General features: G+C 40.4%; 1 protein-coding gene across 1 annotated transcript; it reads right to left on the reverse strand.

Annotated features, from left to right (window-relative positions):
* Window positions 1–155: 155 nt before the first annotated feature.
* On the reverse strand, window positions 156–20,763 carry LOC113079518 (sodium-coupled neutral amino acid transporter 3-like). The gene is made up of 16 exons (XM_026251752.1): window positions 20,565–20,763; window positions 7,259–7,397; window positions 6,454–6,523; window positions 6,225–6,340; window positions 5,976–6,049; window positions 5,443–5,535; window positions 5,003–5,084; window positions 4,689–4,771; window positions 4,459–4,517; window positions 4,148–4,264; window positions 3,433–3,512; window positions 3,089–3,189; window positions 2,756–2,880; window positions 2,354–2,498; window positions 1,960–2,057; window positions 156–1,842 (listed from the first exon to the last, which is right to left on the reverse strand). The coding sequence occupies exons 2-16, from the start codon at window positions 7,315–7,317 to the stop codon at window positions 1,738–1,740; spliced, it is 1,407 nt and encodes a 468-aa protein (XP_026107537.1). The 5' UTR covers window positions 7,318–7,397; window positions 20,565–20,763; the 3' UTR covers window positions 156–1,737.
* Window positions 20,764–22,379: the final 1,616 nt, after the last annotated feature.

A 22,379-nucleotide genomic window follows, 5' to 3' on the forward strand; every position in this document is an offset into this window, starting at 1 on the left:
AAAAAATTAATAGGAAAAATAAGTAAAGGAATGATCAATAAGAAGTCAGTACTGATAAAGGGGTATCATATGTCATAAGGGATTCAATAAAAAGACATTATAAATGGCACTGTCCTCACAGGGGTGAACAACAAAAAATAAATACATACATGTTGCACTTTTTAATACTGACCACACAATCTTTATTGAAAACAGCAAGTATGACAAAGTCAAAGGTCAGTTCAGTAAACCAACAAACAAATGTAAAAGCAGTAGAAAAAAGGCACTTGTTCAACTGCCTACTCTCTTTGGTGCATTTGTGTTTCACATTGGAACTGTCGATCTTTAACCTCATACAATTTTGGCATCTGTTTTCTAATTAACAAACAAACACAGAGTTTTTATTTCCCCTAAAATAGAATAAATAGGCATCGCAGGACAGTGGGAACTTGAAGAGGAGGGGGATTGCCATTCTTTAATGGTATTAGCTATGATCTGATACTGTGAGTGGGTGTGCATTGAGATCATATTCAAGCATTGCATTGTCTCACAGTCTACAGGGGACCAGGAGGAAAAGATGTCATTTAATGACATTCAAAGTCATTGTTGATTTTGTTGTGTAAGGGTTTTATGCAATTGTTGGTGCTTTTTAATGATTAAAAATGTATGAGTGGGGTCTAAAAAAATTTCTGTTTCCTATTTAATAGTTTTTCATTTACAAACAGCCTATACAACTACTCTTACATCAATTCCTATATAACTTAATTAAAATAATTAGAGATGGATTGGACAATTCATGACAGATACTGTTGTTAGATTGACAGATCATTGAGAATATGGCATGAATCACTGAATTCACAGGTTAGGCTTTGTTTGCATCATTATATGCATCACAGCAATGTAATTAAGCACCTTTATCATAGTAATTCACCTGTTCCTCACAATAAATGGCATTCCACTCCATTGCACCACAAAATACTGCAACTGTATGTACCTCACATTTGTTTGACATAATATATGATATCCAACAGAAAGAGAAAATAAAAATAAAAACTGAAACAGTATAAAGCTGATTGTCTGTTTTCAACTGAAGTGCCGTTTATATCAATTCAACTGAAATATTTTTTTTTTCTGGTCAATTTCAAAAATGCATCAATTTCATTCTCGCGATATAACAGACACTGACATAATCAGTTCAAGTCTGCAGCCATTCTGAGATGATATTGAATTTCTAGCAATGTTTTTTTAATGAACAATTTGAAGCAGGGAAATATATTTCAATATTCCTAGTATTGCACTTTGGGACTATGGCTTTCATTTGATGAGGACAACAAAACAGATGATATGTGACAAACTTGATTGTTTCCTAGTATCCATCAGACAAAACAAACCTCTCCAGTTGTTTATTTTGGTTTCTGCTGTATATTTTAGCATAATTTTAAAGCTATTTAGCGGACTTCCATCTCCAACACAAGTATCATTAATCGTTACGAGGCCCGTTTTCTAGAAACAGCCTCAAATTGGCGTGACATTTCTGTGTCCCCCAGAAATCCTTCACCATAAACATCATAGGATTTTTATCCATTTTTATTTTAAAGATGGCAGGACATCAGTCCTTTCCTTACTCAGTGGGAAAACAGATCTGAGGTGAGTTGGGTCCAGCCTAAGTGATGTTTTGGTTTCTCTCAAGTTCAGGAGAGGGGTAGTGATGTTCCTCTAAGAAGGCTTTTTGGACCCTTACAGTATTGCGTTTGAAGATCAGTGACCTCCTCCACTTCGATTCTCTCCATAGACCCAATCCAGCGTGATGAACGTCAAACTCATGCTCATAAAGATGAAGCCCAGAGCAGTGAAGCAGGCAGCCTGAAACACAAGAGCAGGAGCTTTTAATGACTACGAACATCTGACTAACAGGTAACCATAATAAAAATGCATTCTCTTTAAATGTATTTATAAATGTAGAGAACATTTAAGACATGCCTGAATTTTTGGTCTTGAGTTCATTGGTTCGGTGGAAACGATACGGATGTAAAAAAGACCTGGGAGGATGAAGATCAAGCTTGGAGCAGAGGTTGCACCTATAAAAAATTAACAAAAAAAATTAATGTCACTTCTAAAAGCTGAAGGTGTGGTCACATTAGTTTTGCTAACTGTCAATAGTATCAGTAGTCAAAGAGATGTACTGTAGGTAGCACAGCTTACACAGAAGTCACTTTCAGTCATTATTTTTCCCAATACTTGTGTGTGATAAGTATTTTGATGCTTATTACATTTTCTTGCAACTAAACTAAAACTACAGTAATGTTCTTTAGCTGCATTGCAAGCACTAGTATTTTCTTTAGGTGCATGTATACAAATTTCATTATTTACTTACCAATGATGCCGAAAATGTCACGAATGTTGGGCACAGAAATGACAAGCACGTTGACTACAAAAAGGAGACACAATGCAATAGAGATGTGACGCACCCAATGGAAAGGTTTATCAGGGAATAGAAGCTGAAGGAGGGCTCTGCGAATCTGAAAACACAGTATGACAAAAAAAAAGTAATAATTGAAACATATTTCTGACGTAGCGCTTTACCAAGCTCTCATGAACCAAGTATATGACAGTTGGCTGGAAGTGCTGGATTATAGTCCAAAAAGTCATTTTTGTGTGGAGTATCCCTTTTCATTTTGACAGTATGTAACAACATAGTTCTGTTTTTTCAGAAATATAAACTTAGAAAGCTAGTTGGTTGTCACCATGTAACTCTGTCAATAAAGAGTCTCATTACCGGGAAGAGCACAACAGGAACAGTCAGAGTCACAGCCACCAGCACGGCCAGACGCACACACAGGATGAGCGTATCCAGAGGATCCACCTTGCTGTAGGTGTGTAGAAGTTCTGCCTCTGTGTTTACTGACAGAGATTCATATATATTGAAATTAACTATTATTTCTAGACTGTGCTTAAATTACACACACAGGTAAACAGTTACAGGTCCTAAAACTTGTTTATTTTGAAATAACTATGGCAAATGTGAGTCTTGCCTATAACCAGACAGCATCGGTGATGCCTCGCTTGCAGCATTAGCCAAATATTGTAATTTATAGTCCAGAGTGCTTACAATAAAAGGTGAGGTAGCCAAAGATGGCAGTGAGCAGATACATGACAAACATCCCCAGGATGGACACGTTGGCAATGGCCTGCATGCGTCTTTTTGTGGGACTAGAGGTATCAAAACAACAATCATAAAAGACATTTATTTTTGACTCGTGTCTCTCTTTTTGCAACAAAATAATAGAGAATCTTCCTTTTAAACACCCAATGTCTTGATACAATTTAAAAGTTTTGAATGATAAGTGTCTGTCAAAAGAAATACAAACTGTTTTGTTTTCAAACAGTGACCACCATTATTATTAATGGTCATGAATATTTTCATAGAGAGCAGTATGTGTTTTCTGAACGTACTTGCGCAGCTCGGTGTAGATCGGCAGCACCTCAGGGTGGCATACAAAAGCGAAGGCCAAGATGGGAACTGTGTAGGCTGTCTGCAAAACAACCAGAGTAACTGAAATTACACAAGGCCGTTCCTGATCTCTCACAGTAAGGCAGTCTCACACTTGTGTCATCATACTGAAATTAGTTGTTACTTGGTAACTTTATTTCCATCTATGTACTAAGCATTTCCTGTCTGACCTGGTGTGGAGGTCGTAAAGATTTAAAGGGTTAGTTCACCTGAGAACGAAAATCCGTCCATCTACTACTCACCCTAGCATGTATGTGACTTTCCTCTTTCAGAATAATCCAATTGGAGTTATATTAAAAATTGTCCTTGTTCTTCAAAGCCTTCCAGTGGGGGGTAAGTGGGTTTTTGTTGTCAACCTTTTAGAAGATGTGAAATAAACTGTGCAAATCTGTAATAAAACGTCCCCCACATGGCTCCGGGGGGTAAATAAAACCTCCTGTAGCAAATCCATGCGTTTTTGTAAGATAAATATCCAGATTTCAAACCTAATAAACACTTTTTTTCTCACTTCTGCTGACTGTGAGGAAGAGGAAAGACACATAAGATGCTTCGAGGGTGAGTAGAAGATGGAAGAACGGGGGAACTAACCCTTTAAACACGGTACTTAGAAATTGACTTCCTGAATAGATTCTTGCAGTGATAAGGACAGTTCCTGACCTGCTGGTTGATAGTGAAGTATTTGGCTTCACATTCACCGTCCATAGATATGTTTTCAGCAGTGTGGTTGGTGAAACCATCAAAAGGACAAGGGATGTTGAACTTCTTATAGATGACCTAGGTAACACAAGAGTGAAGTTAAAATGACAAACAGGAGAGGACGAAAGCCAAAAATGAGACAAGAGGGGAGATAGCCAGAAATATTGAAGAGTGCTAAAGAGTTTATCAGAGAAGTAGCAATGTTTTGAGTGATCTCCGAGAGAGCTTTCACAAAAAGCCCAGACACAGACCACAACATTAAGTGAACTTACTGAGATCAGGAAGAAAACCATACACGTCAGAGAGAAGCCACTGGTGTAACCCAAGTACCCTGCAACAAAAAAACAGACAATATTTCAAAATATGTTCATATTATACTATATTATCACTCAGCAAAGCAGACTCTGAGAGGACAATATTATGAACACTGGCAATGTGACAAGCAAATAGAAAGGATGAGAAAAGGATGGCTTCACAACAAACACAGAGCAGAATGGCTTACCAAGTCGTCTCATCAGGGCTAGGGGCAAGATGATTAAAATGGACACAACGATGATCAGATAGTTGCCATTCAGGAACCACTCACTTCAAAAAAACAAAGAATAAGTTAAAGTGAAAAATCAGCCAACTCACATTCTGCAAGGAACTTTGCAAATGTTTGTGTATTTCAGTAACAGTTGGAGGAATTGGATTGCTCTGAGACTGGAATGTTCCAGTTACCTTAGATGACCCAAAAATGTTATCTAATTCTTGGCTAGATGAAATTAGACTCATTAGGAGATCACGAGGATAAGCAGCAGATGATTGTTTTCTCACCCACTGCTGTGCTGAAGGCCAAGGAAAGCCTGAATAACCAGAGGTAATTCATACTTCACAATGAAGAGGTAGCTAGACATAGCTGAAAGACAGAGAGAGACGGATTCATCAAACACAGTTTGGTCATACTTATTCCCTTATACAGTAAATGGCAGATCTTTGTGGCTTGTAGCCTAAGGTGACTTTTGCCTGTGGAGTCAGAGACTGCTACTAAACCACTGTATTTGTAAAGGCTTATGACCATTTAAAAGCCTTTATAAATGCACATTTTCATACCCTACTAAAAGACCAAATTATAGAGAGATATTCTTTCAGTCTAATGGAGAACAATAAATCATAATCAGTAAAACTGGACCTGGTACAGTGTTCAAAAGAAGAAGATACAGAGAAAGAAGGGAGTTTGGAAATAAGATCAGAACTGACCCAAAACTCTAACTTACCACCAATGTTATGCATTGTTATGACAAGAGCTGCCAGTATTTTTCCCGGGTGTCCAAATGCTCGTTTACCCAGTTGTTCATAAGCGCGAATCCCTGTACAGACAGGTTAGTGATTTAATGATTTATCCTGATGAACTCACAAAAATCCTTATATATAGTGGGGTCCAGAAGTCTGACATCACACTGAAAATATTGCATTACAAATTTAATTTAACCTGAAAATAATCAAAAAGATTTAAAGTTTAGTTACATTTCTTTTACGTTTATATTAAATTGTATTCATCATTGTCATTATATCAAAAGGGTGACAATGAACAAGGCATTCTGAAATGTGTATATATTATTATATTAATGATTTATTATTTACTCTCAAATCAGCTTTTCACTCAAATTGCTTTATGCAAAATAGAAGCATTTAACTACTATATAGAGGCATTTAACCCCACTGTACAAAAAGAAGCAATATAAGACTCTTTTATTTTTTATAACACAAACATTATAAATAACGACCAAATCTCTTGAATCGGCCGTACCTACAACCCCTGCGCTCCTCAGCAGAAGATGGACAGAGTATGATGACAAGACAGCAATGAAGGTCAACAAGATCCTGTTAAAACAGAAAAGAAAACATAAATTATGGTTTGTATCATGTACAGTAGTTGAAAATATGTACAAAAAATTATCAAAGATTTATATAATGTTTATCAGATCTTTCAAATGGTGCACTTACATTGCATCTAGTTGTGAAACTGGGGGTTTGAGGTGCATTCTGGGATACTCACAGAAAGAGAATGATACCAGTGTTGGACATGGCGTAAGACAGTCCCAGAATCCCACTGCCCATGATGGCATTGCTGAGGTTGAAGACAGACATTCCAAATGACGTCTTTCCTTCAAACTAGCAGAAACAACAGACAATAAAAGGGAAAGAGTGGGGGAAAATAACCACCGACTAGTTAGACTGGTGAAGATTGGCTGCTTTAGTAATATGAGCTTGATTTCTGCACTCACATCTGTAAACTGAGGGGGGGTTTCTCCATCACTCTTGTGTGGTAAAAACTCCTCTCGTTCAGGTGACTCTCTAAAACATATAGACAAAAGTCACACAGGTTATCAGTTATGATGCTACAAAGTTTAAAAATCTGATGTGTAAGTGTTGGTGGCGTAGCCTGCTTGTTCACTACAGTTAACCGTTTGCACCTTTTTCATTTTCTCTTTACATTTACTGTCCCCAGACATTCATTTTGTAGGCAGTAAACAGTAAATCAGGGGGTTCAGGTTCATAAAATTAACTGAAGCAAGGACGCTTTTCAAATTTTATGTCATATGTAACTCTTTTGCCTTACAAGACACCCATTAAAATGTGTTTATATGTAATAAAATTTGTCAATGATGATATCACTTAATATATTGATGTTGAACAGTTAACGCTGATTTGTTCAACCTGCATGGAATGCATTAATGTGACTATAAATCCAAGGTTATTTCTTGTGTGCTAATAAGGTGAAGAGCTATGCTGTGGTATGGTGCTAATTGTCTCACTCCCTGGAAAAAATATTTTAATGATGTTGCAATGCTCCCATTTTCCTTTTAGGTTAATTTTAGGTTCACCCAAATATTCACTTAAAATAAATGTAACTCTGTTTATGACTGCGGTGTTCTAGAAAAGCAGATGGTGAGGCAACCGAATAGTGTGTTTGCTTTTAGCATGAATCTGCAGGCCAATAGAAAATAGATATGTAGTGACAGATTTAGTGACATGGGAAGCGTATAAGCAGTTCTGTTTTGAAAGCAAATTTTAATAAATTACACATACCCTTCCTCAAGATGTTGAAAGTCTTGGTGGTGACCGTTTGTTAGCTTCTGAAGTTCCATGACGTATTCTTTCTTTCTTTTTTTCTTTGGAGCAGTGAAAGTTGTGAAGTGTTGAGTGAAGTGTTTTCTCTAAAGTGGATCTGCAAGAAAAAAGAAAACACAACCATTGTCACGGTTCGTGAATGCACCGTCTCCAGCTGTAGTCATGTTACGTCATGTTGATTGTTTCATGTGGGTGTGGCCGCTGATCACTGATCAGCGGCAGGTGCGGCTAGTTCCCACAGACTATTTAACACCCTGTCTTCCGTTTCCTGTTTGTCTGATCGTTGTTTGTAGATCCTGGTGTTTGATGTCGTGTTCGTGTTGTTCCTGCCTTGCCTTGTCGCCGTTCTGTTCGGATCCTGTCATCACGCTTGGAATACACTCACCACTGTTGGATTATCACCGCTGTCGTCATCGTTCTACGCACCCCACGTCTCAACTCACCAGTCTGTGCTGCCACCGTGGTTCCTGCGTTACTCTCCGACCATTCATCATCACCATACTCCTAATAAACTTACTCGTACTTGCATTTGTCTCCTGTCCTCCATTAGCGCCGTTACAGAACGATCAGACCATCATGGAGGCAGCGAGTACTCAAGCTTCATCTCTGGAAGAATTTCTCAGCGCCAGTGTTCGGAGGATGGACTCCCAGGAGAGGACTCTTAACGACACTGGTCGCGCGGTCCAAGCCTTGGTGACGCAGGTGTCCGAGCTCACCCAGCAGTTCCATCTTCTTCGAGCGCCCACTGCGCCACCCACACCGCCCGCTCTCCCGGTACCACCAGTGACCACCTCCCAGCCGGAACCGCGCCTTCCTATCCCGGAAGCATACTCGGGTGAGCCCAACTTTTGTAGAGCATTTCTAACCCGCTGTGATATGCATTTTGCCCTGCAACCCAGGACATTCGCCAACGAGAGGGCGAAAGTGGCCTTTGTGCTCACCTTACTCTCTGGGAGGGCGGCACTATGGGGGACGGCGGTGTGGGAGAACCAGGACCCATGCTGCGACTCGTTCCTGGCGCTCTCCGAGGAGATGAGGCGGGTCTTCGATCGGGCCGTCGCAGGACGGGAGGCGGCCAGGAGGCTGGCGGAGTTACGCCAGAGGGAGAGGTCCGTCTCAGACTTCTCCATCGAATTCAGAACCCTGGCGGCGGAGTGCCATTGGAACGAGGAGGCGCAGTGGGACATGTTCCTGCATGGGCTGGCTGACCGCGTCCAGAGGGAGATCTACGCCCTGGATCTGCCCCCCTCTCTTAATGGACTCATTGAGCTAGCGTTACGGGTGGATGCCCGTCTCACTCGGATGGAGAGGAGGGGGCTGTTCAACACCACATCCAGGGGCCCGGCGGACGGGCGATTCAGCGGCGGAGACGTGGTCAGCCCCACCTACGATCACGAGCCCATGCAGGTAGGGCGAGCTCGGCTTTCCCGGGAGGAGAAGGAGAGGCGGAGATCCCTGGGCCTTTGCATGTACTGCGGGGGAGCCGGACATCAAGCCCAGACCTGTCCAGTAAAAGGCCAAGCCCGGTAGTACGCATGAGGCTACTATCGGGTGGGATCTCTGCCGAGAAGACCTCATCACCACCATCATCTACGCTCCTTCCGGTTAGACTGCGGTGGTCAGCACAGACACACCACTGTCAGGCACTACTGGACTCGGGGGCAGAAGGTAACTTTATGGATCGTCACCTTGCGCACAAGCTCCACATTCCCCTCAAAACCCTGCCGCACCACATCACGGTCCACGCCCTCACTGGACAGCAACTCCCCACTATCTCTCACTGCACTGAGGAGATCACACTCATCACCTCTGGCAACCACTCCGAAACTATCTCATTTCACATCCTTGACTCTCCCCTGGCACCCATTGTCCTCGGGCACCCTTGGCTCCTTCTCCATAACCCCAAAGTAGACTGGTCCTCTAATTCCATTTTTTCTTGGTCTCGAAAGTGTCATGAGTCTTGTTTAGTGTCTGCTTGTCCGTCTGTGTCTGTGTCTGTGTTACAGGAGGAGGCGGTGGATTTATCTAACGTGCCCGCTGAGTACCTCCACCTGAAGGAAGTGTTCAGTAAGTCTCAAGCTGCTTCTCTTCCTCCGCATCGTCCTTACGACTGTGCCATAGAGTTATTGTCAGGTAAGTCTCCGCCTAAAGGCAAACTTTATTCACTTTCTGTGCCAGAGAGGGAGGCTATGGAGAAATATATTTCTGATTCTCTAGCTTCCAAATTCATCCGCCCTTCCTCTTCTCCTGCGGGGGCGGGGTTCTTTTTTGTGGGAAAGAAGGACGGATCACTGCGACCTTGTATTGATTACCGAGAGCTGAACAACATCACGGTAAAGAATACTTATCCTTTGCCGTTGATGTCTTCAGCCTTCGAGAGGTTGCAGGGAGCGTCTATTTTCACAAAACTGGACTTACGCAATGCGTATCATTTGGTTCGGATCAGGGAGGGGGATGAATGGAAGACCGCGTTTAACACCCCCAGAGGGCACTTTGAATATTTGGTCATGCCCTTCGGGCTCTCCAACTCCCCAGGGGTCTTCCAGGCACTCGTCAACGACGTGCTGCGAGATATGATTGATCAGTTCATTTATGTCTACCTGGACGACATATTGATTTTTTCTTCTTCTCTCCAGGAACATGTGCAGCACGTCCGACGAGTGCTTCAGAGGTTGCTAGAGAATGGGCTTTTTGTCAAGGCGGAGAAATGCGAGTTTCATGCACAGTCTATTCCATTTTTGGGGTTTATCGTGTCGACTGAGGGAATACGCATGGATCCCGAGAAGGTTAGGGCTGTGGTAGAATGGCCAAGTCCAGATTCCCGTAAGGCCCTACAGAGGTTTCTGGGGTTCGCTAACTTCTACCGGCGTTTCATTCGCAACTTCAGCCAACTAGCCGCGCCTCTGACCGCCTTGACCTCCGCCAGGACTGCTTTCAGGTGGTCAAACACAGCGGAAGCTGCGTTTGCGAAACTGAAGAGCCGTTTCATTTCAGCTCCAATTTTCATTACCCCTGACGCCACACGGCAGTTCGTGGTGGAGGTCGATGCGTCAGAGGTGGGGGTAGGAGCGGTGTTATCCCAACGTTCTCCCTTAGACGACAAGGTCCACCCTTGCGCGTATTTTTCTTATCGTTTATCTCCTGCAGAAAGTAATTACGATATTGGTAACAGAGAATTGTTGGCAGTCAAGATGGCATTGGAGGAATGGCGACACTGGTTAGAAGGATCGGGGGTTCCTTTTATAGTATGGACTGACCACAAGAACTTAGAGTACATTAGCACCGCCAAAAGGTTGAACTCCAGGCAGGCTCGATGGGCACTTTTTTTCGGTCGTTTTGATTTTACTATTTCGTACCGCCCGGGTTCCAAAAATATCAAACCCGATTCCTTGTCTCGTATTTTTGACCATTCCGAACGCCCGTCCACTCCCGAGTGTATTTTTCCTGAGACATTAGTGGTCTCCACTCTCACATGGGAGATCGAATCGAAGGTCAGAACGGCCTTAGAAGGGGTAACGCCTCCGCCCGGGTGCCCACCGAACCGCTTATTTGTGCCGGAGGGATTAAGGTCCAACGTTATCCAGTGGGGACATTGCTCTAATGTGGCTTGCCATCCAGGGGTTAACCGTACTAGATTTTTAGTCAAGCAACGATTCTGGTGGCCACTTATGGCTCGCGACATTCACGATTTTGTTTTGGCTTGCTCGGTATGTGCCACTGGTAAGGCTTCCAATCGGTCCCCGGATGGGTTACTCCAACCGCTGCCGGTACCTTCGAGACCCTGGTCCCATATCGCTCTAGATTTTATTACCGCCCTCCCGCCCTCCCAGGGCAACACGGTTGTTTTAACCGTGGTGGACCGGTTCTCGAAGGCCGCCCATTTTATTCCTTTGGCCAAGTTGCCCTCAGCCAAGGAGACAGCATTGACCGTCATAGACCACGTCTTTCGTTTACATGGCCTCCCGATAGACGTGGTTTCTGACAGGGGACCCCAATTTGTGTCTAAATTTTGGCGAGAATTCTGTAAATTACTGGGAGCGACTGTAAGTCTGTCCTCAGGGTTTCACCCCCAGAGCAATGGCCAGACCGAGAGAGCCAACCAAGATTTGGAAAGGGTGTTGCGATGTTTGGTCTCCAAGAATCCTTCCTCCTGGAGCCAACAATTGTCTATGGTGGAGTACGCCCACAATACCTTACCAGTATCGGCTACGGGCCTATCTCCTTTTGAGTGTAGTGTAGGGTACCAGCCACCAATTTTTCCCAGTATGGAATCCGAGGTTGCGGTCCCCTCCGTTCACGCCTTCGTCCAGAGGTGCCACCGCACTTGGACCAGAGCCCGCGAGACTCTACTCCAAGTGGGGGCGCGCACCAAGGCCAAAGCCGATCGCCACCGGTCTAGGCCTCCCGTATACGTCGTGGGTCAAAAGGTGTGGCTTTCTACTAAGAACATTCCCCTCCGTTCCGTTTCTAATAAACTGGCTCCCAAATTTATCGGCCCGTTTACTGTCACCAAGATCATTAGTCCGGTGACAGTCCGCCTCAAACTCCCTCCGACGTACAGGAGAATTCACCCCGCCTTTCATGTATCCAAAATAAAGCCTGTATTTCATTCTCCCATTAATCCGCCTACCCCGGTCCCTCCCCCGCCGCGTCTCGTAGATGGGGAGACCACTTATTTGGTTAATCGTATTCTGGACTCTAGAAGGAGGGGACGCGGATTTCAGTACTTGGTGGACTGGGAGGGTTACGGTCCGGAGGAGAGAAGTTGGGTACCTGCTAGGGACATCCTGGATCATTCCCTTATCGATGATTACAATCGACAGGTAAGAGATTCTGGGGACGCCAGGAGGCGTTCTTAGGAGGAGGGGTACTGTCACGGTTCGTGAATGCACCGTCTCCAGCTGTAGTCATGTTACGTCATGTTGATTGTTTCATGTGGGTGTGGCCGCTGATCACTGATCAGCGGCAGGTGCGGCTAGTTCCCACAGACTATTTAACACCCTGTCTTCCGTTTCCTGTTTGTCTGATCGTTGTTTGTAGATCCTGGTGTTTGATGTCGTGTTCGTGTTGTTCCTGCCTTGCCTTGTCGCCGTTCTGTTCGGATCCTGTCATCACGCTTGGAATACACTCACCACTGTTGGATTATCACCGCTGTCGTCATCGTTCTACGCACCCCACGTCTCAACTCACCAGTCTGTGCTGCCACCGTGGTTCCTGCGTTACTCTCCGACCGTTCATCATCACCATACTCCTAATAAACTTACTCGTACTTGCATTTGTCTCCTGTCCTCCATTAGCGCCGTTACAACCATGGGTTGACCAATGTGCTGCACAATAAAAAAAAAATTAATAAGACAGTACAAAATAATTACTAAAAAAGAAACAGTACAGTAGAAAGTTCTCATTGATAAAACGCCAAATCAAAAAGGCAGGTTTAGTAAAAGAAAAAAACAAGACAAAATTACTACAAAATTAATGTCACTTAGTTAGCAGCATATACAGTACTGTATTTACGACTAATACTTAGTCTATTCTAATGTTACAAAATCTTTACAATGAAAATCGCTACTTTTGAGCAGCCTTAACTCAGATACTTGAGACTGTTAAATGCACTTTTTGAACACTTCATATAGTTCATATAGAACTCTTCACTTTTTATTTAGAGTCTTTTTCATAATTTTCATTAAAGTTATCCAATGAGAAGACTGAGACGTGAGAGCTGTCAAGATATAACTCAAATTCTAGGAAACATGAGCTCCATGTGTCTCTTTCCCACCACCTCTATTGTGATCGGCTCTTAAAGTTATGTAATTCTGGGTTTATTTTGGATGCTTGCCTTTTCAGTTGTGTAAATGGACATTCATAAAGAAACAACTTCTGAGAAAGCACTTTTTTTTTAAGAACTAATTTGACAGGCATGTTGAACACCGCACTTCTAGGAAAATTATTGTTCTGTCAGAAAATGACGTTCACTAGGTGTGTGAATTCACTGATGGAACTTGTTCCAGTGTTTGACTCAAACATTAAGACTTCTTCTGTGCTCCATTTAGTCATTTTGTAACTCTAAAAGCATTGTGTACACTATAATGTTGACCGAAACTCTACAAGATTTAGTAGTATGCTTCTTGTTTTTGTGTTGCTACGACATATCAAATCTTTACTGACTGACAAGAGTGGCCAAAACAGTCTCTGGACAGACGCTACCTTTGATATTCTGTCTTTTAGCATTTATAAGGACTAGAGGTCAGAGTTATTTTAGTATCACTGAGAGAGTATTATAGCTTTTTGAAAATATTGTGTCGTGCAATGTGGCTACAGTCTGCACAATATTGAATGACATGTTTACTCCATTATTATGACTGACATCAGTCAATTCAACACTAGTATGTTATGTATTAACTCTAGTGGTTTCCAAACTACTGATGGTTCAGATTTCGAAATCAGTGGGATCTATTCCATATGGCGGGAATAATGGTCTCATGCTAACAAACATAACAGTATGTGACTCAAACAGCTCTACTGAGAATGTATCTTGCCACGTGAATGCGAATTATCGCACAGTTTCTCGAACATGTAAGAAAGTGTAAATGGAAAAAATAATTCAGTGCCAGGGCAAATCTATCAGAAAAATGTAAACAAATATGAGATCAGCATGTTTATAAGACCCTGAGAAATGCTGTGGGTAGAGGCAACAAGGTGAATTACTGTTATGAGATTCACAGTGACATCCAGCCACAAGTCTGAATACGTGGCTCAGGCTTCGGAGGTTTGGAAACTTTCCAGCAGCGTCTGCCAGCTGTAGTTCCCAAACTGCTTTCCGAGCACAACCTTGTACAACCAAAACTTGATAAGATTGGTTGTAATAATAACATACTGCAAGCTCATGGTGATTAACACTTTGGCCTTTCCTCAAACACACAAAATCTTGTAATAGATATGGTTTATGAAATGAAAATGAATTACATTTAAAAATATAATATGCTTTGAGAATGTCCAGTGCATATTAAGAAAATCGAAATATGATTTTAAATGGATGTAAAAGCAACACAACTCTTTTAAAAGCTTGTGACTCTGATTAGCTTCAAATGATAAATGGATTGTCATTATATATAGTTTATAAAATGTAACATTGAGTTGCCAGCCCGAGATGTTGACCTTCTGTACTGTGGTCTGGCAAAATTCCACACCGTGTGGTAAAAGTCATTAAAGTGTCTAACCCATCAGGCTGAATGGTAATTCTGAAGTATCTACAGACTGGAGTGGAGAATTGCATAATTTGTAATGTTTATGTATGTCTGTGAGCAAAATTAAACAATCATGATGCATTGTGGAAGAATGTTTTGGAAAGTTATAGCACCTTTTCATAAACTTACAATTATTATTTCTTGCCTAAACTCATTACTGAAAGACATATAATTGTATAAACTGTCATTTACTTTCATATATGTAAATGAAGAGTAAATTGTACTAAAAACTGCTAACAGAAGTTTAAAACCCTGATCATTTAGTCTAGTAGAAACTATATTGAGAGCTGAAACATATACAGTATGAACGTACAATTATAGGACATCATAAACAATCTGTTTTATTGTTACCTAAAAGTAAAACTATCGATCAAATTAATACACCTATCTATCAAACTATCAATATCTATAGATAAATAAACTATAGTTGAAAAAGAAATATAAAAAAATTAACAAAACTGTCAACAGAACAAAATAAAATGAAAACGAAAATGAAAACAACACTTACAGGATATTAAGGTAATGTTATATATAAAGTAATATCGTATATTAGTAAGCCTATATTCAGAAACGAACATTAATGAATATTAATAAATGGTTTAAGTGTTATTTCATGTAAGCTGTTTCAGTAAATACTGTTTACAATATAGAACCATATTGTAAAGTGTTACCAACAGCACAAACCACAAGTTTAACCAAAGACCATTGTGTGAGCTTTAAAATCAATGTCATGAGTCTCAGAGTCATGTGTTAACCACAGCCGAAACAAAATGGACAACATTCCTGAAGGGAAGCTTTTGTTAACTTAACAGGTTTTCTCTTAAAACCACATACAAAAGATCATTTCTCAAATATCAGTGACTTAAAGGCATGGAATTGATTCCGACTTTGCTACTGAGCAAAGTCTTACTTGATGAACACCAAAAACCTTTTCTTGGAAAAATCCCCTATAGATTTGTCAGCTGCAAAATGTCACACTTGTGTATATGCCAAGAATTTCACCCTGAAGGGAGCTTGCCTACAACGGTCAGGAGGAGAAAGAGATTTTAACCTCTCTTTGACACGACCACCTCGTATCAAGCACCACTCCCAATAACTGCCTGTTTAAGTGTGAAATACTAGTGTGACCAGACTGACTGATTTTCTCAGCACTCGATGACTGTTGGTAATCTTCTGGATCTGATTTTTAAATGCTAAATGTTACTTGGCGCAGACAACATTTCACTCTCAGGGAGTCATTGAGTTATTTGTTCAGACTTCTTAGCACTCAGTTAAAACATGCAGGGTGGGTAGTAGAGACATATTGTTGAGGGGCTGGGAGAAAAAGAAAAACAGAGAAAGAGGTGGGGGAGGGTGGCAAAGAGAGGAGGGTGAGGTGTGCTGGGACATAGAATAACTTTTAACCCTTCACTCGCTGTTGCCGAATTGAATTTAAAGGGGTCATATGATGCCTTTTAAAAAATCATTATTTGGTGTATTTGGTGTAACAGAATATTTTGACATGCTTTAATGTTCAAACTGTGTGACCCTGTCTCTCTCTCTCTCTCACACACACACACACAAACACACACACACGCAAACACACTTACAATACGTAAAGTAACTGATTCAGAAGCACCAGACTGTAGTAACAAAATCAGAATGACCTCCTCTCCTAGGTTCACGAAACGGTCGTCCATAAAATGCGTTGTTGTTCTGTTGCAAGTAATCTTAAAGATTCCTAAATTCATCTACTTTTGGAAGGCCAAATAAAGTGCAGTAAAGTAAAGTTGAAATTGCTGCTTCAGCGTTAACTGTGGTTACTGAAACCAAGCCTTCTTTCAATGCGTAAACATTTGGGCGGCATTAACCAAATATTTCCACATAGTGATGTAGAGATGTGGGGCGTGTTTGAATGAGCCATTTTAGGGGTGTGGCAAAGTCTTAACTTTGATAAAGAATATCTCTTTGCATTTGAGACTTAAGTCTTTGCAACTTTACAGATATTCTTCAAGCACCAAGAGCTTGTAACAATCCAAAGAGAAAGGAAAAATTTTAATTGCATCATATGACCTCTTTAAGAGATTCTTGAGACTTAACATTCATATAGTAAAGCTTAACTTTCGGACTGCAGGGAAAACAATGCAAAATGCATTTTAACATATCACATTTCTTAAGATAACCAACTGAGGAACAGGTAGACAGCTTTTGTGACATCAGTCATCTTTGCAAACCATTGTAAAATAACTATATGAGGTAAAATAATATCTTTACCTGCAATAAAAATAAAATCATAAACTAAACATTTTAACAATTTTGGATATTATTAAGCAGATTTGGTTCATTATAAATGTTAGAATGATTTCTAAAGGATTGTGTGATTCTGGGGGCTGCAGTATTGGCTGCTGAAACTTTAGCTTTGCCATCACAAGAATAAATGACATTTACTGTATTTTGATGAAATGAATGCGAACTTTGAGAGTATATGTGGCGTGTGGGACGGGGCCGAGAGGCGTGGGAACGAGGAGTGAGGCCAGGTGTAGTGATTGGAGATGAGCTGCACCTGCGCCCCACCGCCGGTCTCGAGTCCCACGTAGGAGATGGAAGGATATAAAACTGGAGCGACGACCGTGAAGGACGAGAGAGGACCAGGCCTGGGCCATATTTTATGTTTTGGTTTTTATTTGCGCGCACCAGTCGTCCGCAAGGGGCTGGTGCGCTGTTTTGTGTTTATTTTTGTCATTAAAGTTTCATTTTGATTGTGCGCCGGTTCCCGCCTCCTTCTTTTGGATGATTATGGAGATTTTATCGTTACAGTATAAAAGACTTTCAAAAACATAAAAAATTCATTGTGACCCCAAGCTGTTTAATGTTAGTGTACGTTACTTGAAAATAATGTAAATATTACATTCTAATGTAAACATTAAATTCTAAATAGTAATGTAAATATTAGATTTTATATTTTTATAATAGTTAATATATTATTTACACATTTGCACACTAAAACCTACATTGCAGCAATATTTGTGGATAGTATGGTAGCAGATCCCACCCTCTATTCTATCTTCAACCACCATCTCTCCACCCATTTCACTGGCATTCCTCTTCTTGCCTCCATCCATTTCCTGTCATTCCACTCTCATTCTCTATAGACTCTCTTTCCCTATAAGTCAACATCTCACAATATTGCTATCCATTTTAAGGCCTTGGCTAGAGTGCTCAAATGCTCTTTTTCTGGCAGACACAGTGTAGTGTACTTGCCCATACTTGAATTTCCAGAGCCTTTCCCAGGAGATGATATGATCCCCTCGCCTCAAAGGCCGCATATATCTGTGTGCCAAAATGCAGGCTCGAGTGAACTCGTAGTAATTTTTGCTAATAGAATAGTACTTACAGAATGCATTTTCCACATCAGAATTACCTTTTAAAAACCCACAAGCCTCAAAGAGTGGAAGCCAAAGTAAGAAGCCAGGTCTGGTCATTGTTGTAGACCACACAATGCACTCACTGATCTTTCTGCAGGCTCATTTCCCTGTTATGGCCATGTATACTTAATATGTCCAGGACATCCGTTTATAAGATCTACAGAAACCTCTTGAGGTTTATCAATTGTGTGGGTCACAACTTGGGTGTGCACATTGTGCCATAAACGCCCATTCAAAAAATCGAGCACGTTCCTTTACATTTTCCACCTGATAATGATTTCCTCTACCTTTCCTTTCAGATATCAGTGGTGTGTTAGCAGTGATGTTTTTTTTTCACACTATAGTATAGCCACAGAACTTTATGTGCTTCAAATATTACAGCACAAACAGGAAATGCTTCACCTGATGTCAACAGCTAAAATTAGTAAGCAAAATGACATTATATGAAGTCATGATCTCAGGCACATAAAATTAAACACTGGGAGAAGGGGCTGTTGTTCTTTTTGGTTCTCATTGGACGAAATACTGGTGCTCCAGTATAGCAACATTAGCACAACCAATGGCATGAGTTTAGGGTGGGGCTAAGTGTTTGGACAGCAAATTGCAGATAAGGAAAGTGCACAATGAAACCTGCTGTGTTCAGCACCATGTACTTTCAAAATACGTTCAAAATTCAATGAGGAATATACTTCCTGATCACTGATAAAGTATGTGCTTTTATGCATTTGTAAAACAATCCAGCATATTACATCTGCAGTGTTGACATTGTCCTTTGAGCGCTATATGCAACATAAAATAACCCCCAAAATAATGCCCTCGGGAGTTAACAAGTACAATTTAACCATGATGAACCATATTCTTGGTATCAACTGCAGTTTGTCTTGAATTGCATTTGAAAAGATGACTTAAAGTTACAGTTCACTTGGCATCATTGGGATAACAAAGTGTCCACAGGTTGTGAAATTCAAAGTCACAGCGGGTAAACATCCGAGTATTATTCACCTACTGTTTCATGAGTATTTGAAAAACCTACTCATCTGACATACTGCTTTTCACATACAGTGACAAGCAAAAGTATTTTAAATCTTTGGAATAGTTTCTTTTTTTCTTTCATTTTTTTAAATTGGTCAAAACAATGTCATTTGATCTTCATCATTTGATAATGTGTTTTTTTTTCCTTATTTTGTTTTCATTTAGTATTGCCCTTCAGAAGCTATGAGATATGGATGTTTTTGTTTTGTTTTTTTGTAATAGTGGTGTAGTTGTTGAATCCATTGCTGGTCCCTAGTGAAAATATGGATCTCAAAATCATACAGTTACTGTATCAAACCAAAGAATGTACAGAACCTAGAGGAGTTTTCTACTGAACAGTGGGCAATTCTTTAGAAAACTGTTCCAGAAAAACAAGGTATTCATCAACAAACTATCAAAAAACTATTATTGGTCATCAAAGTAGTAACAACTAACTTACTTTTTCCAAAGCACTGTGAATGTTTAATGGAATGTGTTTAGTAATCAAATATTATATTTGTGTTGTTAGCTTAGATCAGATTACATTTTATGACCAACAAATGTATAAATATTAGTGCTGTCAAATGATTAATCACAACTAATCACATCCAAAATAAAAGTGTTTGTTTACTTAATAAATGAACGAATAACCAAACTGATGTTACCAAGTTAAATGAAATTTGATGTCTCTGGTCCACGAATACATGACCTTGTTGCTCTTTAAAAGCTTTTACTGAATAAATCTTGGCCTACTCCTCACAATGCATCGGGTGTACTCTTACAAGTTGCATAACACATTTTTGAATCTTTTAGATATTTTGAGCTCTTTAAAGTCCCAATTTAGTCTAAAATGTATAAGTCAAAAACAGTATATAATGCTGTTTTATTGATCAAGAAGACTTTGTGGAACATTTGAAGAACTGAGAGAATGTAAACACAGTTTATATTCAACCTATGCCTATCAGGTTGATTTTCTTACATGGTCTTGGGAGTTTAGCTAAAAGAAACATTCCAAGCTTGAATTCTATTCTAAACAACAACCTCACATAGAGAGAGTGACTTGTTCATTTTTGTTGATATTTTGGGTGTATACACACTGCTCCCAGTCAACAGAAAACATCTCAAGACATGGTAAAAGACATAAGAACATATATACTGCCGTCTATTTCCAATCGTTCATCCCTAGTCCATGCAAGTCCAAATCAGCTACTGGCCTTTTATATCTGGCTCAAGTTAATTCTAGTCCTGCGATTAGACATATGATACTGTACAGTGTGCATAGAAAGATTTTCCTTTGCAACTCACACATGCTATTATCTTAAGTCATATATAGCCATATTCTTCACAACACTGTAGGTCACTGAGAAGAATAACAAACTGTACCTCACTATTCTTATAAAAAAACGACCTGAAAGTACAATTAATTGCAATCTAAGAACAAATTGTATGACAAAAAAAAAAAAAACTTGCAATAGAACTAAATGAAAGCTGTAAACTCTCCTAAGCCATTAAGCCTTTCCTGTCAACAGTAGTTTGATTTTATAGACCATGCGCTCAAGTAATACAACAGATATTCAGAAAAGAAAATACTCAAGACTCTCTCACCCTTTTTAAATGGCTGTTGTTGTTTTCTCAAAGGCAGTGCTGGTGAAGCATTCTCTGAGAGCTTTTCTTGGTTGAGGTGTTGCTTTTTATCCCAGATGTTAAAAGATTTAAGTAGAGCCCAAGAGAGAAAGAATGAAGGGACAGTTTGATTCTATTGAAGGGAGTAAGGCAAGGGTGGGAAGCACATGGAGGAAAAAAACTTGAAAGGGAGGGAGCTTCTCAGTGCAGTCTCGAATTACTTGTGATGTCACGTACAGCTCGAGCCACTCTGGTGATGCAGGCAACAGCTTTCCATACAGTGGCTCTTTCACTTAACCCTGGACTAAAAACAATGCAGACTTAGTCATTTTTAACCTATTTTTTAAACTGTTTTTTTTATATCTCATGACTAATCACCATATATCATATTTAAGTATATGCAATGTACTATTTAAGTATATGTAGGCCAATGTATATGCAAACTGTGGCCTACACTAAAGATTTAAAGTGAATAAAACACATTTTGGTCTCAGGAACACAAAACAATTGTCAGGCTTCAAAAGACTGCCTGAAATGTTTTTTGGGGGGAGGATTCATGGCAAAATTTCTTTATTGTCTTGTGATATTTATTTATTTAGCCTATTGTTACTGATCAATGTGTAAACAGTATTTCTTGAACAAGTTAATCAAGTAGCGACTATATGTAAATCCTGTATTTTTCCTACTTTAAAGGGTTAGTTCGCCCAAAAATGAAAATTATGTCATTAATAACTCACCCATATGCTGTTCCAAACATGTAAGACCTCCTTTTATCTTCGGAACACAGTTTAAGATATTTTAGATTTAGTCCGAGAGCTCTCAGTCCCTCCATTGAAGCTGTGTGTACGGTATACTGTCCATGTCCAGAAAGGTAAGAAAAACATCATCAAAGTAGTCCATGTGACATCAGAGGGTCCGTTGGAATTTTTTGAAGCATCGAAAATACATTTTGGTCCAAAAATAGCAAAAACGACGACTTTATTCAGCATTGTCTTCTCTTCCGTGTCTGTTGTGAGAGATAGTTCAAATCAAAACAGTCTGGATATCCGGTTCGCGAACGAATCATTCAGTTCACCAAATCGAACTGAATCATTTTAAACGGTTCGCATCTCTAATACGCATTAATCCACAAATGACTTAAGCTGTTCACTTTTTAAATGTGGCTGACACTCCCTCTAAGTTCAAACAAACCAATATCCCGGAGTTCATGTACTCAAACAGTACATTGACTGAACTGCTGTGAAGATGAACACCGAGCCAAGCCAGATAACGAACAAAACATTGACTCGTTCACGAGTCAAGAACCGTTTCTGTCAGACGCGTCCGATTCGTGAACCGAGGAGCTGATGATACTGCGCATGTGTGATTCAGCGTGAAGCAGACCGACACACAGAGCGTCTGAACTGAACTGATTCTGTGCTAGTCTTATGAGCGCTGGTAAACCGAAGGCTTGAATCAAGGGAAATCATCGTAAATGACGCCATTATGTCGAGTGCAAAAGAACCGGTGAACCGTTTTATTCAACCGGTTTATTGAATCGAACTGTCCGAAAGAACTACTGGTGATCCGAACTCCGATGCAACCGGTTCTTCACTCGTGAACGAGTCAGTCTATTGTTCGTTATCTGGCTTGGTTCGGTGTTCATCTTCACAGCAGTTCAGTCAGTGTACTGTTTGAGTGCATGCATTACTCCAGGATATTTGTTTGTTTGAACTCAGAGGGAGTGTCAGCCACATTTAAAAAAAAGTTAACAAGTCATTTGTGAATTAATGCGTATTAGAGATGTGAACCGTTTAA

This window comes from Carassius auratus, unplaced genomic scaffold (assembly GCF_003368295.1).
Source record: "Carassius auratus strain Wakin unplaced genomic scaffold, ASM336829v1 scaf_tig00028353, whole genome shotgun sequence".
Lineage (NCBI taxonomy): Eukaryota > Metazoa > Chordata > Actinopteri > Cypriniformes > Cyprinidae > Carassius > Carassius auratus.